The following is an 18322-nucleotide window of genomic DNA, read 5'->3' as shown; positions in this document are numbered from 1 at the left end:
CGGACTGGGGATAGCTGCTGCTCCGAGGCGACAGCTGGAGTCGGCTGGATCGCCGACCGGACACAGGGATCTGGAGTCGGTCGAACCGCCGACCTGACACGGGGAGCTGGAGTCGGCTGCGGCCCAGCGGGAGAGGGAGTCTGGCCCTTCCTCTGCCTCTGTCTCCTTCGAGGTTTGACCGATATGTCCATTAGGTCACGGTCTGCCTTCTGGACACTTCGAGGTCCTCCAAAGGCCAGACGGGTTCCTATGAATTGTTCATACCAGTCGGGAAGACGACACTCCATACTGTGGTCTGCTGAGTCCATCTTGGGCCAGATCATTCTGTCACGGGGCATGATGAGGACTCAAACGCAGACAGTCAGGTGTAGTGAAAAAATAAGGTTTTTAATCAACCAAAAACAAAACAGGGAATCCAGGGACAAGACAAAAGAAGAGGGGGAAAATCCGGCAGGAAAAGGCAGAACAGGCAGACTGGAAAACCGGGAACAGGACGAGCAAAACGGGCGGGTTGGACGGAAAACAAACACAATGATCTGGCAGTGAGTGAGTGAAAGACAGGGGTTTAAATAGTGACTAGGCAGAGTGAACAGGTGAGAGTAATGAGCTGATGAGGTGAGTGTGACTGGCAGGTGCACTGAATGAACTGATTAGGTGAGTGAGGAGCTACAGAAAGAAACAGACACAGAACACACAGGGCAAAGCCTGATCGTGACAGGGCCAGAATGTTCTTCAATTAAATAAAGATAAAACAGAAGTAATTGTTTTTGGTACCAAGGACGAACGATTGAAAGTCAGCGCTCAGCTTCAATCTGATGTTAAAAACCACAAACCAAGCCAGAAATCTAGGTGTAGTTATGGATTCAGACCTCAACCTGAACAGCCATATCAAGAAAATTACATAATCAGCCTACTATCCCCTGAAGAATATATCAAGGATTAGAGGACTTATGTCTCAACAGGATGTGTAAAAACGTGTCCATGCATTTATCTTCAGCAGACTGGACTACTGTAACGGTGTGTTTACAGGTCTCTGTAAAAAGTCAGTCAGAAAGCTGCAGCTGATTCAGAACGCTGCAGCTCGAGTCCTCACTAAGACCAGGAGGGTGGATCACATCACTCCAGTTCTGAGGTCTTTGCACTGGCTTCCTGTCAAACAAAGACTTGACTTTAAAATCCTGCTGCTGGTTTATAAAGCACTGAATGGTTTATGGCCAAAACACATCTCTGATCTGCTGCTACCTCATGAACCATCCCGACCCCTTAGGTCGTCTGGGACCGGTCTACTTTCTGTTCCCAGAGTCAGAACTAAACATGGAGAAGCAGCGTTCAGTTCTTCTGCTCCACATATCTGGAACAAAGTCCCAGAAAGCTGCAGGTCTGCTGAGACCCTCAGCTCCTTTAAATCAAGACTGAAGACTTTTCTGTTTGCTGCTGCCTTTAATTCAACCATATTCAAGGATATTAATCAATTTCTGCATTTTACTTTACTACTGTATTTTATTTCTTACACTGCTTTATAGTGTTTTAACAACTGTTTTTAATGTTTCAATGAATGTTCTTAATTGTTTAATCTCCTTTTATTTTGCCTTATGTTTTGATGTTTTTAATGCTTTAATGTGAAGCACTTTGAATTACCTTGTTGTTGAAATGTGCTATAAAAATAAACTTAGGTATTGCAACGAATGCTGGATGAGACCTGCGTGGGAACGTAGCAATTTACCTTTTCAATGCACACAATGCAACTTAATGCAACCTCTGTAAACGTTAGCTGTAAGCTCTGTTATTCAGCCAAGCAGGACTGTGCTGCCTGCCGGCCGCTAACAGCTAATGTTGCTAGCTCTCCCTCTGCCAATTTCAACATGGATCTGTTGTTCACAATGTAGCTTTATCACGGACATTTTCTGTCGTCCCCAGGACGCCGTTAGTCTCGAGCCTGAGTACCGTCAGGCTTTTTGGGAAATTTGGCAACGACTTGGTCCCGAAGTATTGGTTCTTGTGACATCCCTAACCATCCCTAACATGTTGGCCTGATCTCTGACAACAAAGAGGCCACGACTCACCTGGAGACCCGCTGCCAGTTTTATTGCATAATATTACATCATTGGATTATAATTATTGATGCATTAATGCATCTGTCGCTTTAATGTTGCAGCTGGTAAGGGTGGGGCTCATCTTCATTTATGGATATATATTTTACATACTGCGGTGTTGCCTTTGCATGTTCCCCTGGGGACCAATAAAGCATTATTATCTAGATATTTTTAGTCAGCACCAAAGTGATGGACCAAGCAACATTGCCTTCCCAAGAGCAACAACGCTAGTGTGGCTAAAAACTGATGACTATGTGGCAACGGATTCTGCATATGCTGTACTGCCGTTTATTAATTCATAAAACACGCCAGTCAAGTCATCAGTCTATTCAGTGTTCTGAAGCTCTACTTAAATCCTTTTATTCCTCTAATCGTGTGTTTAAGCTGTCGGGAAATCCATCTTTTCTGCAAACAGCAAATGAACAGCATCCCCCCTTCATACTAACAGTGAAGGAACCCACACAACCCTGAGCTCCACCACTCATACGTGCACACAGTCACTCACTAGTGATGTGTCGGTCGCGAACGAACCGGCTCTGAGAGCCGGCTCTTTGACGTGAACGACGGGAGCCGGCTCCTGATTGGGAGCCGCTTTGTTTTTTTTTGTTTTTGTTTCTCTCTCTCTCTCTCAATCTCTCTCTCTCTCTCTCAAGCCGCATTTGATTGGTCAATATGTGTGGCGTCGTCTCTGTACCTGCGCTGAGCAGAGGGGGGAGGGGCGGGAGTTACACACACAGCACACAGCAAGCACACGAACAGGAGGGAGGGAGACGAGTCACGAGAGAGAAAGAGAGCAACGGACTGGAAAGGTAAAAAAAAAAAAGTTGAGAAAATGAGTGTCAACAGGAAACGCAGCAAAATCTGGACACATTTCAATTACATTGACCAAACTAAGGCAGAATGTAGAGTCTGCAAGACTAAAATCTCATATCGAGCTGGCTCCACAAACAACCTGCACAGGCAACATGACATCATTTATATTTTGTTGTGTGATTCTGTAAGCTTCTGTATGTTGTTTCACTTTAAATTTGTTAAGTATTAAAAAGCTAAAAGTTTAAAATAGTTCAAAGTTAGTTAAGTTCATTTGTAAATAGTTAAACGTTTGTTTTTGCACTTTCTAATTAATTTTTTTATCACTCTGTAGAGTGTATAAATAAAAGTGTATTTATATAATAAACATTTGATATAGTGCATGTTTTTTTTACATTAGTAATTCATATTGCGCATAATTTTACATTATTGTTGGTAATAAATTAATTTAAGCACCAAAAAATCTGAAGAGCCATTTGGGAGCCGAAAGAGCCGGCTCTTTTTAGTGAGCCGAGCCAAAAGAGCCGGTTCTCTAAAAAGAGCCGGAATTCCCATCACTATCACTCACTCACTCCCCCCCCTCCCCCCCCCCCCCCCCCTCCCCCACACACACTCATTAGTCAGATGTGAGGTCAGGCATGCAGCCACCATTCATTTAACAGAAAATGGCTGAGAGACAGAGATGGAGAGGGGAGCGGGGAAAAGACAAATGGGAGGACAGGATTTAGTGGAACATGAACAACCACAACTGGAAGAGCACCCGTGGGAGTACACACACACACACACACACACACTCCAGCCATATCTGCGGAGCTGAGAGTGGCACTGCCTGGCTTTTGTCAGTTCAACATACAGACGTTATAATGAGAGCCAGACCCGGAATTTCACCCCCCCCCCCCCCCCCCCCCCCCACACACACACACACACACACAAATACAGTACATAAACACAGGTTTTGGAGAAAGTGGGTCTCTCTCTGTCTACACCGTGTGGTTAGTCTGTGATCCATAGCTGTCTCTAGCTGGCTTTTCACTGTTTTAATGTAAGTTTTGATGATAGAATGAAATTCAGAGTGAAAAATAAAATGATGTTTCCTCAACATGCATTTATCATTGAGGACATCTGTTATTGCATGGCATTTGTTGAGAAGATTATGACACAGATAGCACTGTGTCAGCACTATCAGGCTTATGGGTCTAGCAGTATGTGAGATTAGCCGTGGACAGACAGACAGACGCATACACACGACCGAACGCATTATCTTCGCCAGGCGTAATTAGCTTAACGGCTACATGGTAACAGTGCTAACGCTGCTCCACCACGCACACACACAGAACTGCAGCTGCACCAAACATGCACACACACACACACACACATACACACACACTCCTGCAGCTCCACCACACACACACACACACACGCACACACACACACACTCCTGCCTCTCTGACCTTGACTGACGTCTCTCATTCACACAGCCAGAGGAACCAGAGGGGAGACCAGTCACTCATTCAGACCTGGACTCTGTCATTTCATCATGTTATGGCAGACGTGTCCTCGTAAATCTTCACGTTCTAGCTGCGATATCAATCTCCCATCCCCCATCACACGCAAATTAACTAAGAAACAGCAAAGTGATGAGCGTAAAAACAAGATCAAATGTGGCCGTGTTCCTTCCTCATGGATTGGGATGTGGGTAATTCCTGGTTGCTAGGTTGTGTTTACAACCTCTGCATTCCAGCGGTCCGGCTCAGAGGCCACAGGGAAGAGACACTCACTGGGGAGAATAGAATCATTTACAAGCTTCTGTGATGTTTGATCATATATCGATTTTTGATAACATTTTCATCTGGATGATGATGATGATGGGGGAGGACAGAGCCATGAATAGACCCCTGATTGGTTGTGACAGCAGGTGCCCTCCTCCCTCCTCTCTGACCAATGGCGTTGAAATAAACGGCCGCTGCTCCTGATTGGTGATCAGGAGATGTCCCCGTCAGCGGGTCCCTTTACTACGTTTATGCTGCGTTCACACCAAATGCGGCGCGAATTATTCGCACGAGTAGTTTACATACAAATTCTACACAGACGCGATGAGACTGGAGTGACGCAAACTTGCTATGGTGTTTTGTGAAAAATTTCAACTCGCACAAAACAAATGGCGCGATAGCCTATCAGCGTTGAGTTGCTCCCCCTGTCATCACTGACGTCCTGCCGTTGTTGAATCAGGAAATAAATCCTGTAGCCGTGTGTTCACCCAGAGCTCTACGATACCTCATATCAATAGAGACCAAACTATGTGTATAAATGTGTGTGTAAACCATATGGTACAAACAATGAATAGACGCTGCCGTGTTTACGTCTACATGACGTTATTCTGAGTGTTGGTGGAGCTGCTACAATGTTAGCTTAGCCTAGCACCGGTTCAACCGAGCTACATTGAGAAGACAAGTAGCCTACAAATCGGCATCATTACGTAGTTATTTTGGAGTCCCTTTTTGTCGGTTTATTGCCGTTAAATCACAGCCAGATCAGTTTATTTTGTGTTCATACAGCTGTAGTAAACAGCGACCTGTGGCTCACTAGACACAGTGAATACAGCTCGATAAAATCCACGGAGCTCCTCTGAACAATATTATGAACCAGACATGACGCCGTTTAGTTTCCCGGGATATCTGTGACTTCCACAACACGTACTAAGCAGAAATAGAGGTTATTGTTTTCATGGTTAATGGCAGAAATAAATGGCGGACAGTTGAACGGCTTCCAGGGCGATAAGCCACGCCCCCTCTCCGGTACGTCTGCTGCGAATGACGCGATTCACGCGAATAACCACAAAACGGTTGCCGGCTAGTATGCAGTGCAAATGACGCGGCGCCAAGCATTAGTCATTTTAACGGCTCTTTGATCCAGAGGCATTCCCAATGAGTGCAGCAGCAGAATGAGCTTTGTTCCTGGAGCACCTGATGCAGAACAACATCACATGCTCAACTTGATGGAAAGGTCAGTTGGAACTTCAAAACAATATTGGGATGTGGATCAACAGTAACATGAAGTCAAACCATTTTACTGACGGCTCCATTATGTAACATTGTTTATTACTAATGGATGTTCAATTCATCAAATGTACTGTACTTTGCAATGCAGTGAATGTCCAAAAGCTCTCTTAAGCTTTTATTCATTTATGAGCTTCATGAGTAGAAATGGGAGAAAAACAGTCTTGCTGCAGCTTTTGAGGCCATAAATTGGCCAAATTTACATTTAACATATATACAATGAATGTTTTGCTATTCTTAGAGCACTACTGGGGAAAGGAATACAGTACACGCTGAGGGTTCAGTGTGAGTTCCGTACAGTGGTTTCTTTTCATTCATTTTTCACAGACAGCAGTGCGAGCGTCAAAGACAGACACGATCCTCCTGCTGGGGACTGAGGTAACTATTTTCATCATAAGGAAATGAATACTTCATTCAGTATGTACAAACATTGAACAAACACCTTCCCAAGAGGCAGCAGGTCACAGTAAGCTAAAAGACTGAAAAGCATCTCTTATGCTGTGAAACTAGATACTAATGTCAATATACTTCTTCATCCTGGTAATCAGCTCGTTTGGTTAATGCCGACGAATGTGCGTTAGCATGTTGGATGTGTTTCCGTTTACAAACACTACCTTCCACCATTTATAAAAGACTGTATCATCTGCATAGAAAGAATAGAAAGAACGTCACTTATATAAAATCGAAACAATATTACCACTCCGACACAAAGGGCTGAACACAGATGCTTGTGATAGCCCTTGGCCTGTGTTCTTTGACCAGATAGTCTCAGGGTCATAAAGATCAATAAGCTCATCACACTGGGTGTACGGTTGTGCCTGGCAAATGTGATAATTCTTTGAATAAAGTTGACAATTTGTCTTCAGGGTGGTGCTCTGATCCTCAACGAATCCACATCAGTTCCAACTTCACCCCGGCTGGCAGTGAGGTCGGGCGATATGACGGTATGTGTCATGAGGAGAGGAGATTTACACTCTTCCTTCTGTGGTTGCCATCCCTGTAGCATCATTCAGGCAGCTACCGTCAATGTCACAAAGCAATGAGATGGACTATTTTACAACACTGGATTAACAGCATCAATGTGATGAAGCACCTGTCTATCAGATATTATGCATATCTGGTTATATTGCCTATAAATCAACAGAATTTCCACAAAATTAATGATGGCTTTTATCCCTACTACCCACCACCGAACTGGTCATCAAGATATTTTTGATCTGAAAGAGCTGCTGATACAGAACGGATATCCATCCAAAATCCAATGAATCATTTACCACCTCGGAGTGGTACAAATTGAGTATTTTCTGCTACAAAATTCAATATTACATCAGGTGCAGAAGGGGAAACATAACAGCAACGAACATCCCACTGCTAAGACGTTAATAAGCCCCTCTGAGGAAAAACAATGCAAGAGCAGCAGTCAATTGACAGGGGGGGAAATAAAGAAGAGTGGGACTGATTCAAATAGAGGGAGGGAGGGGAGAGAGAGAGAGAATTCTGTATATCGGCCGCCCTTTCCCGAATCCGGCTGCGCGGTTAGACAGTGATATATGAGGCTAGAATAAAGTAGGGCAATCCCCTGCATGACAAGAGAAGAGTACGGGAAAAGAAAGGGAGGGATAAACAAAAAAGAGAGGGGGATTTAGAGGGAGGACGTGGGGGAGATGAATGCTCTCCGTGTCTGCTGGCTCGTTGATGGGGGTTTTCCGCGGCTGTGTCTGTGGTAGCGCTGACCTGCAGCCGCATCGCTGGCTCACACTAACCGCCTGAATAGGAAGGATGGATGGGAAAACGGGAAGGTCAGAGCAGTCAGCCCTGCTGCGCTCCACAGGAAGTACAGGATGGCCGCTGACCTCGGTCTGACTCACACACACACACACACACACACACACACACACACACACACACACACACACACACACAGATACTCTACCCACATGCAGACGCAGCAGAAAACAGCACTGGAGCTCAACTGTACACACACAAGTATATCACACATCTAAACCCACGATGACACACAGGAAGAGGGACCCACACAAACACCCAATCATGGCTAGAAAAGCACACCCAAACTACCACATGTATTTCTTTACAGATAGTCAGTAAACACACGCACACACAGATTTATTTTTGCTCCTTTCCACAGACACTGAGACCTGACTCACCGCTGCTTTCAGACAGTTTCCAGTTAAGTGTTGACCCATTTGTATTCACATGACAATGTGAGCTTTAATGGGATGAATCAAAGCTGCATGCTGTTCCTCTTACCTGTAGTGGTGTTGATCAGTCGAGATAGTTTTGGTGTGAGACTTTTAGTTTTGGAGATTTGGCCTTAATATTTGAATTTGAATACTAATGAGTTTTCAGTGCCTTACCTTAGAAATATAAGGATGTTTATATTCTTTGCTTCAAAACAAGTTGGTTTTTTTCAGCCAAACTTCCACTTTTAAATGTCTTCACACTAGCAGCTTAAGACAAACTTGGCTAAACAAACTTGCTTAGATTGAGCCCTTCATATCTACACAGTGTTTCTACAGTAGCCCAGAGCAGACAAACCAAACTCTGGCTCTAGAGCAGGGGTCACTAATAGCTGTATCCGGACCTGGACCTATAACCGCATAGATAATAGAGAATTATTACATTTTAACGGAGCGCTTCTATTTTAACCGGCACAGCTTTTCTAGCCTTTACGGCACTCGTTCACCGACCAATCACATGTGTTGTTTATCGTATCCTGTGATGCTGCTCAGCCAATCAAATATGTGTATTCTGAAAACGTCGTAGCTCCAGTGAGATTTATACACACACAAAAACACACACACACACACACACACACACACACACACACACACACACACACACACGGGAGAGAGACCTAACAGTCAGGGAATTTAGTCGATTAGATGATTTAATGGACACTTCTTTATTTACTATAATAAGAATAAAAGAGTATTTGACTAAAGACAGCCAATTAGTCGACTTATGGACTGTGAGGAGGCAACCCTGTTCCATACCCAATAATAATAATTCCATGTTATTTGTGTGCATCACGGGGCAGCAGTAGCTGGAGAGGTGCCTGTTCGCCTCCTTGGTATTGCCGAGGTGCCCTTGAGCAAGGCACCAGACCCCCCAAAACTGCTCCCTGGGCGCTGTATAGCAGCAGCCCAATGCTGCTAATACTAGGTTAAATGTACAGACTACGTTTCACTGCGACTATAAACGTTGATTTATATTCACATTTACATCACGCAGACTGGATCGGGCCTGAATCAGGGAGAGCTTGATGGATCCGATAGGCTACATAAAACCTGATGGTATCCAGTTCAACACTTTGTTCAAAGACTACTGAGACAGATGAATAGAGGACTTTGGATGAACTCTTCATCAAAAAAGCCTGAAGACAGTTTTAAAAACAGACTGTAACATATAACCTTCAACGCTACTTCCTGTTTCCTCTACACCGTTGGTCTCCATCAGTGTGACCGAGTCTCTGCACCCCTTCACAACCCGTCCCGCAGACAGTCTGTCTGTCCGTTTATAATTATGTATCTCCCCTCCATCCTTTCATTCATTATTCAATCTTCCTCTGCTCCAATTAAATAACTAACAGCGCTCAGAGCCATCAGACCGTAACCCTGCAGACACCCAGTCCTCCAATCATCTTCAAGCGGTCAATGACTCCTTCACATCCGGCTACAGAGAGAGCAAACTGATCACGATACACATTTCATATGTTTTCAGTCAGTGTCAAAATGTCAACCCAACCATGTATGAAGCAGCGCGGTACACTTCAGCACAGTGAAACAATGCAAGCCCTTCTCTCAGTCTCTGCCAAAACTCATTATTTACCAAGACACCTTTGGATTTCTTTTGTTGTGGCTTCACACGTATGAGAGAAAACTGTTTGGAAGCTTTTGATGGTGAACAGTTTGAGGTGTGGGAAGTCAGGAAATAACCAACAACACACAAAATACTTCTCTCTTCGTCTTCCCAGCTGCATATGATGCAGCAAGTTAGTATTTGTTACACTGACTGAATAAACAACACGGCCCCCTTCACCTACACACACTGACAACCCCCCCCCCCCCCCCCCCCCACACACACACACACACACCACGAGTATTGAAACAGTCTCTCCTCTTGCTTCCCTCACCGCTCCGTCAGCTTCAGTCACTGTTGCCTTGTTACACTTCTCAGAGCTCATACAGCTCAACTGAACCACAGTGGAGCTGTATGAGCTCTGAGAAGTGTAACAAGGCAACACACACACACACACACACACACACACACACACACACGATGTGGTCAGAAAACACCTGTTCGGCTGGTCAGCTCTTTGTCATTCATTCATTCAGAATAAAATCGACAAACAAACAGCAAAAAAGTGATTCCAGTCCACCAGATGACCTTTTATTTCTCCAGATAATAATATTAATTAATATTCATCCACTGTCACACGCTCATACTGGTTAGCTGCCCTGCACGACCACAGGCTCCTTCTGTTAAACTGCAGAGCATCTCGGCATCCCGGGGTTCAAACTGGCAACACCTCCAAGTCCAAAAGGCCACGACACAAACCGTAATGGCAGGGGAGTGGAGCTGAACGGTGTGCGCTCGCCGCTGGCAACACGATCGCTCTCCAAAAACAATGTCATCTTATAACAGACGTCCCATAGCGGACGTCCCATAGCGGTCCTCCCATAGCGGACCTCCCATAGCGGACGTCCCATAGCGGACGTCCCATAGCGGTCCTCCCATAGCGAACCTCCCATAGCGGACGTCCCATAGCGGTCCTCCCATAGCAGTCCTCCCATAGCAGTCCTCCCATAGCGTCCCTTAGCGGGCATCCCATAGCGGGCGTCCCATAGCGGACGTCCCATAGCGGTCCTCCCATAGCGGTCCTCCCATAGCAGTCCTCCCATAGCGAACCTCCCATAGCGTCCCTTAGCGGGCATCCCATAGCGGGCGTCCCATAGCGGTCCTCCCATAGCGGTCCTCCCATAACAGACGTCCCATAGCGAACCTCCCATAGTGGTCCTCCCATAGCGGTCCTCCCATAGCGGACGTCCCATAGCGGTCCTCCCATAGCGGTCCTCCCATAGCAGTCCTCCCATAGCAGTCCTCCCATAGCGTCCCTTAGCGGGCATCCCATAGCGGGCGTCCCATAGCGGACGTCCCATAGCGGTCCTCCCATAGCGGTCCTCCCATAGCAGTCCTCCCATAGCGAACCTCCCATAGCGTCCCTTAGCGGGCATCCCATAGCGGGCGTCCCATAGCGGACGTCCCAGAGCGGGCGTCCCATAGCGGGCGTCCCATAGCGGACATACTTCCTGAGCGGAGGCAGCCGCCGGCTAACACATTGGTGTGGAGATATTGGCAGTCAACACACGTTTCTACCAGCACAGACCCATGGAGACACGAGATGCAGATTAGTCAGACTATTGATGGCCCTCTGTAGAACATGTTTTAAACTGCATCCAAAACTATTTTAGCACGCTTCTCTTCTACTAAATATTAAAATCCGTACAAGATGGTTTCGTAGGAATGTGAACACCCACTTTGGGAGGACGCACTTCCTGTTGATCCGGCACTACACCGCGATAATAGTTCGGTCTGTTGTCTGCTCATCCATCACGGTGTGGTTTGGATCCGCCCAACAAACAGGACAGGACCAGACTACAACAGACAGTCAGGACTGCAGAGAGAATCATTGGGGCCAACCAGCCTGTGTATCTCAGATTTTATTGTTAAATATACTATTTTTTGTAACACGTGAATATCACTTCACACGTGAATCTCAGCAGCTGTGCAGTATATACTGAATAGACTGTAAACTGACAGGTGTATACATATAATGTAGATATCCACCTTGGCCTAGGGCTGGGTGATGATTCAGTATGAGGATATAGTGGAATCATGCTGTGATGGAAACACATATCCAGATATCACGATGCACAATTACGTCGTCCGAATTGATAACAATAAGCACATACGGACTCAAATTTATCAGAAAATTGGAATTGATAACAATTGTGCTTACAGCGTAATTAAATCCAACTATGATCTCAATCTGATGACTGCATGTGTGTAAATATATTCAGCGTACAGCTGGAAATAAGTATTCATTTTCTCTGTATAACTATATTTAAAACTGTTATGTCTATTGTACACTAAAGTTCTTACAAAATTAAGAAAATACTTTTCGTACTTTTCATGCATGAAAGTGTTAAATTCCACACAGGGCTCTAGGCTTCACCATGTGGTTATAGTTATCGTTATAGAGATATGAAATGACCGATGACGAGACAGAATAGTTTGTCCATGTCATCCAACCCTCACTAGGTCTGCATGTAAAGCCACCTGTTACATGTATCATTACGTATACAGTATATTACAGGATTATTGTTGACAATTTACAGACACCGTAATTATTAATCGTATTATGTTGTCTATAGATAGACTTTTTTATCTTCTTTCTTTCCTCGTGTTCAGAGTTTGTTGTCCTTTGCTGTATTTCTATTTCTGTGTGTGTACAAAGACAAGTTCCTGGTAAGTGTTATTGACATAACAATAACAGGCTACAGGCTCACTCAAATCCAAAGGGTGTCAGTCAGAGGAATCCAACCAGCATCATCACCAAAGAGGAGGAGCCTTAAGCCAGCCTATCTACAGACACACTGTCCATTGATCACCCGCTGCTGATACCCTGAAGCCCAGTCAACAACACTGATCACTGCAAACCGCCCCCCCACAGCACAGATGCTGATTGATTGTTCTTCGTGTGAACCACAGTCCGTCAACACGTCGCTGCAGTGACGTGCTTCTGGAGGCCTGCAGTCAGCTGAAGAAGAATGCATGTGGATGTTCCTTTTCTCTTTGTCTAAACTGGTGGTTTCTTTATTGAAGATCTGTGCGATCATCTCACCGCTTATGTTTGTTGGACCAAACAATCGACACATTTATTATATATCTCAAAGAGATGAAGACGGAAACATTCGTCAGTGGTTTCACCAAACCACTCCGTAGCTAAATCACAGTGATGTGTCACTGAAACATCTAAAGTGTAGTAATCAGGTCAATGTCCAGTCTAATCCATCTCCTCACTCAGTGCTCTTCAGGCTCCATCATGGTTCACACATCAGCAGGACTCTTAAACAACCCCCACCCAACAGCAGGGGATTACTACTGTGTGTGTGTGTGTGTGTGTGTGTGTGTGTGTGTGTGTGTGTGTGTGTGTGTGTACTGACCGTTGAAGACGGCCTGTCCCTGTGCCAGCTCCTGGTCCACTTCGATGACGTATTCCTCCTGAGTGAAGCGCCTCGTGCACGGCAGCGACCCCAGCTCTCTTGACAACGGGCGCTCGGCCTCTCCGCCCAGAGCAACAAGCTAGAGAGAGAATAAAGAGAATATTCTAATATTTGAATTTAAGTTGGTGTCTCGATGACCTCGCGACATCGTGATTCTGATGTTTTTGTTGACTTTTAATGATTCTGTCTGAAGTTTGACTCTTCCTCCTGTCGGCCGTGAGGAGGTTTTTTTCATCAACTTCATTCAAAACTGGAAAAATGTAGAGACACTAATACAACAAATCTTCCTTTTCTTCTTCTGTAAGTCCAGCAGAGGGCTGAACATCACTGTGGGTAAACAGAACCAGGACAGAAGCTATCAGCACTGACTGCATTAGGCAGCCACATGTTGTTTGTGGCATTTGTTGTGCAAACTTTGCACCAGTGAAGAAGAAGAAGTGTTGTGCGTCAAAGGGAACATAAAAATCCAGTTGAGCGGTCGGAACCAGGAGAGCGTTATTAATCACCATGAGGAGCAGCACACAACCGGGTCAGTTCATTGTGATGATTAGCGTCTAGACTTTTGTCTCTCTCGTTGTTGGAGCCCAGGTCCTCCCATCACACACACACACACACACAGCTACTCATAAAGGCATCTGTTGCAGTTTGTTAGTGTGTGTTGTTGCATGGGGGGGGTGCTCTTCAGTGATTAAAGTAATGAAGCAAAGAGAGGGTGCTGTGATTTGCTTCCACTTAACCTAAAAACTTTAAACCCTCACATCCTCGCTGCCCATCCTGACATGTTTGGGAGGAGGTGGGGGGGAGATGGAGGGAGGGGGGATTTAGCACGTCTGGCTTTCATCTCTTCCCCTATTAGCAGAAGGAATGGGGAGAAAAACACTTAGTGCAGCTCTGGTCGGATGCTGTGCTTCTGCGTGACGCTGCACAGGCTTCGGCGGGGACATTAAGAGGGCAGGCAGTGAAGTGAAGAGAGAGAAGCCAGAGGTCACGCCAGGGCACACAAAGAGGACTTTAAGAGGAAACGGGACATTTCACTGCTGAGCTTGGAAGTAGTATTAGAAAACAAGCTCACCACAAGAGCCACTCAGTAGCTACTAAGGAGTAATTAAACAGTGAACTGATAAAATAATAACGTGATAATTAAAGTATGAAATAGCTACTTTTTGTTATTTTATATCATTTAAGATGCAGTACTTAGTTTGGCAGATGGGCATTTATGACTACTTTCTGATATTTCATAGGCATAGATCATTTCTCAGATTTTTGAGGATGTAATTAGCAGATCAGCTGAAAACAAACATTCCTGCTTCAGCCTTGTTTTTGTCTGAGAAAGAAAATCAAAGCACATAGTGCATTCCTTATACACTTTTATAATTAATGATGGAGGCGCTGTGATTGATGGCCTGCTTTGCTTCGGCCGGTGGTTTTGACTTCTGAACCAAAGATGTGTTTCATGTCAACAAACGTGTGATCAGCGTTTCCACCGCTCACACTTTGGTTGTTTTAAAAAAGTTATTCTCAATTACGTTTAGGCAAGAGAACTAATTAGTTAGGGTTAGTCAGTGGTTTCACACGAGGCATGAACAGTGGTCTCCTGGGTGAAAGTCCCATGCGACGAGGATCTCCTGCTCTCCTTAGAAAATCCAGATCGATCTCCACCATAAGCTGTTGATGTCACGACACGTACCGCTGGATGGACCACTCAGTATTTCCACCCACAGTAAGTATGAGACAAGGCCTTTCCTCTGTGTATCATGTGTGGACACAATGATGACAGAGTTTCAACATCCGGCCTGACCTCTTCTTTAGACGCTCTGGGAAGAGAATAAACGTGTTGTCATGTGCCTGACAACCGGACATGTGAATCATGTCATGAACCCTCACCTGGTTCAGCTGATAGAGCAGAACACAGTGGAATGTAAACCCTGAGAGAACAGTTTGTACACTGAACATTGCTTGAGAATACGTTGATAAGTTCCACCAACAAATCATCTCACAGGCTGCCCATTGAGCCCAGAGGATGGAGTTCAACCATGTGTAAGCTCATGACACCGACACACACAATGACCTCGTGTACTATAATTAGGACCGTCTCGGAGGACTATCTGACTTCTCTATTCCTGTTTTTGCTTCATTGTGTTCTATTAGAGAGGAAGAAGTCATCATGTTACATATGCGGTAAAATAACTATTGTGTTTGCAATAAAATAAAATCCCTTTCATTTTCACCTGAAAACTCTTCAGACTTTAATGTAAACCACAGTTATGATTTCTATTTAATTAAATATTAAATTGTATTAAATAATCCCAAAAACTGCTCAGAGGTCAAATTAGAATATTCCATCCATTTCATGTAATTGAAATTCCAATGATCACAGTCATCTCCTCAAGTAAAACTCAGCGGTGGAAATACACGAGGGCAAAGGGCAAAACTGCCCCTAAGAAATATCATTCTGCCCCTGATATCACTAGGAGAGGGGCAAAAAATGCCCCCGAACTTTCTAAACCAGTGATTCTCAATTGGTGGGTCGCGGACCCGTTTTCAGTGGGTCGCGGATTTTTGCCTGACAAAAAAAAAAATTAAAAATGTGATTTTATTTTGAAGGGCATTTTTTATGCAGCGGAATTATTCCAGCATTTACGGCACTTGTTCAGCGGTGCAGGAAAAATCAAATATGAGTATTTGGACAAGTTTCCTGACTCGAGTGAGATGTACACACACCAGAGGATATAGACAGCAGAGCAGGACTATTGAGGTGTAAGTTGGACAATCTCCAAAAGAGAGAAATGTCCAGAGAGACCAGAGTCATTAGACTCTGACTGGACAGACTCATAGAGGTGAATTCTTCCAACACCAATTTCTCTATTTAGAAGATGAGAAAAATATAATATTGTGGCTTTATCACTTCACCCTGAATGAACTGAATTTAAAGCTGCAGGGCAATTCAGTGAAAATAATTTTTCTAAAATGAATTTTGTTACGTAATTTATTTTTTAATCCAGCTGTTATTTTAATTGAAATGAGAAGAACATTTATTCATGTATTTCTATGTATTATTTATAATCCATCCAGTTATATTTGAAAAATGAGAATAATATTTGTTAAAATATAATTAATGTGTACTTTCTTTTTATTTGATTTGGCAGTTGTTTACTACACAGAGACGTTACTACTACTAGACTTCTTGAATATAGATATACCCAAATTATATATATATATATATATAAATATATATATAATTTGGGTCGTGAGTCGCGGCTTGTCATTAAGGGGTGATGGTGGGTCCCGCAGCCAGACCAGTTGAGAACCACTGTTCTAAACGAATAAATAAATGGAGCGCTTCTTAATCAGACCTGTGACTGCGAGACTGCGGTCAACTCAGCAGACACTTAAATCTTAGTGCACCTATATGCTGACATTCACGGTAAACTCATTCAAACGGCGCAGATCGGGAGCGAGCGAAGGACTTTGAAAGTTACCGGAAAGATTAACGTGAGACAACATCCGGTTTCTTCAGACGAACATCCGGTTTTCAGAATAAGATGCCAACAAAGTATACATATTGCATAATGGAAATGAGATTAAATTAATTATATTCACATTAAGTATAAAGCATGCTACCTGCATCTCGTGAGTTAAAGGGAAAATACACCTAAATTGTGTGTAAAGTGTCTTTATTCTTTGATTTGAGGGTTGCTGGAAATGAATAATACCTGACTGACAGTCAATTAAGATATTTTACGAAGTAAAAACTCTGAACTGAATTTGTACCTTCAAATGGCACATTTTTTTAAAGTTTTAATGTGCTATAAAAATGTTTTTCTCAAAAATTCCACACAATGACTAATGCATAAGTTCAGGACAAAAATGGGTAATATCACAATATTTGAGGTGCTACAAAAATATTTTTCTCAATAATTCCACACAATGACTAATGTATATGTAATCAAGGCATCGTTGACTTAATAATTGTTAATAGTTGTTTATAAAATGTAATAATAACAATAAATAACCACAAAGACATAAGAATAAAATTGAATATAATTGTCTGATTTATGTTTGTTTTTTGTTCAAAAAATCTAAGAAAACACTTTAAATCTGTAGACTACTGACTAATAGTCTTATTATTGCCATTTGATGACAATTGCTCATATACTGTAAGCCTAATTAAGTTATTTTGAACAAAGGTTAAATGTTATTTCACAAGTTTCAAAAAGTGCCCCCAATTTTTTGCAAATGCCCCTGGATTTCAGTCAGTGGGGGCAAAAATTGCCCCCAAAAAAATATGTAAATTTCCTACCCTGGTAAAACTAATTATGATAATTCATAATAAAAATCATTTGGTTAGCAATATTGACATATTCCAGTGAGAAACGGCAGCTGAAGCAGTGAAAACGTGAACACAGATAACATCTTGTGTCCAAAACCATGGAAAGCACACGGTAACACATGTAACGTCATAGAACAGCACCATGGCTGATACAGTCACACGATGAAACTCAAAGTAAACACACCTGGAAATGATGGGCGAAGCGTCGGTCACACAGTCTGACCAGTGTTCAGCTAACAGCCATATGTATGCAGACAGAGAGGTGTCTGACCCTAAAACAGGTCTTTCTTCCTTCAACGGTTTGTGTAAAACTGTCCAAAACCTTCCAGAACATTGCACCACATAAAATCCAGAGACATAGCTAACGTGCTGGTGCTGATCATAGACTGAATATAAGAAGTGGACGTAGTCACCATGATGTCACCCATTGGTTTGGGGGACTACCGCATTGAGCCTCGAGTTCGGCATTTTGCCGCTATCTTGGTTTTTTGCAACCACAAGTGACTTGCTAATTATAATGCTGAATAAGACATTTTTAGGCAACTAAATTGTCACAATTAACTTTCATGAACTGAAAACACCCGGTGAAAGAGTTAAAGACAAAAATACGAGCAACTTTCAGACCGGACAACGCTGTGTAGCCCCGCCCTAAAGCATACCCTGCTTTATGGTCTGTGTGACTCTAAATGGACCATAATGTACTAAATGAACATCATGCTGTATTGA

General features: G+C 43.6%; 1 protein-coding gene across 2 annotated transcripts in view; it reads right to left on the bottom strand.

The window, feature by feature from the left end:
• The window catches only part of LOC142935161 (cadherin-2-like), a 109595-nt gene that overhangs the window by 87761 nt on the left and 3512 nt on the right, over positions 1 to 18322 (bottom strand). Inside the window, exon 3 of one of the 2 annotated variants that reach the window (XM_076079339.1) lies at positions 13207 to 13318. In XM_076079339.1, coding sequence (XP_075935454.1) covers positions 13207 to 13318 — 112 coding nt within the window. Of the gene's footprint in view, positions 1 to 13206; positions 13346 to 18322 lie in introns of both variants that reach the window. The other variant, XM_076079338.1, reaches the window with a different exon arrangement.

Source organism: Anarhichas minor, unplaced genomic scaffold (genome assembly GCF_050575085.1).
Source record: "Anarhichas minor isolate MPS153535 unplaced genomic scaffold, ASM5057508v1 ptg000071l, whole genome shotgun sequence".
In the NCBI taxonomy this organism is placed as follows: domain Eukaryota; kingdom Metazoa; phylum Chordata; class Actinopteri; order Perciformes; family Anarhichadidae; genus Anarhichas; species Anarhichas minor.
The sequence above is the reverse complement of the archived record's forward strand: the minus strand, read 5'-3'. Positions and strand labels throughout refer to the sequence as shown.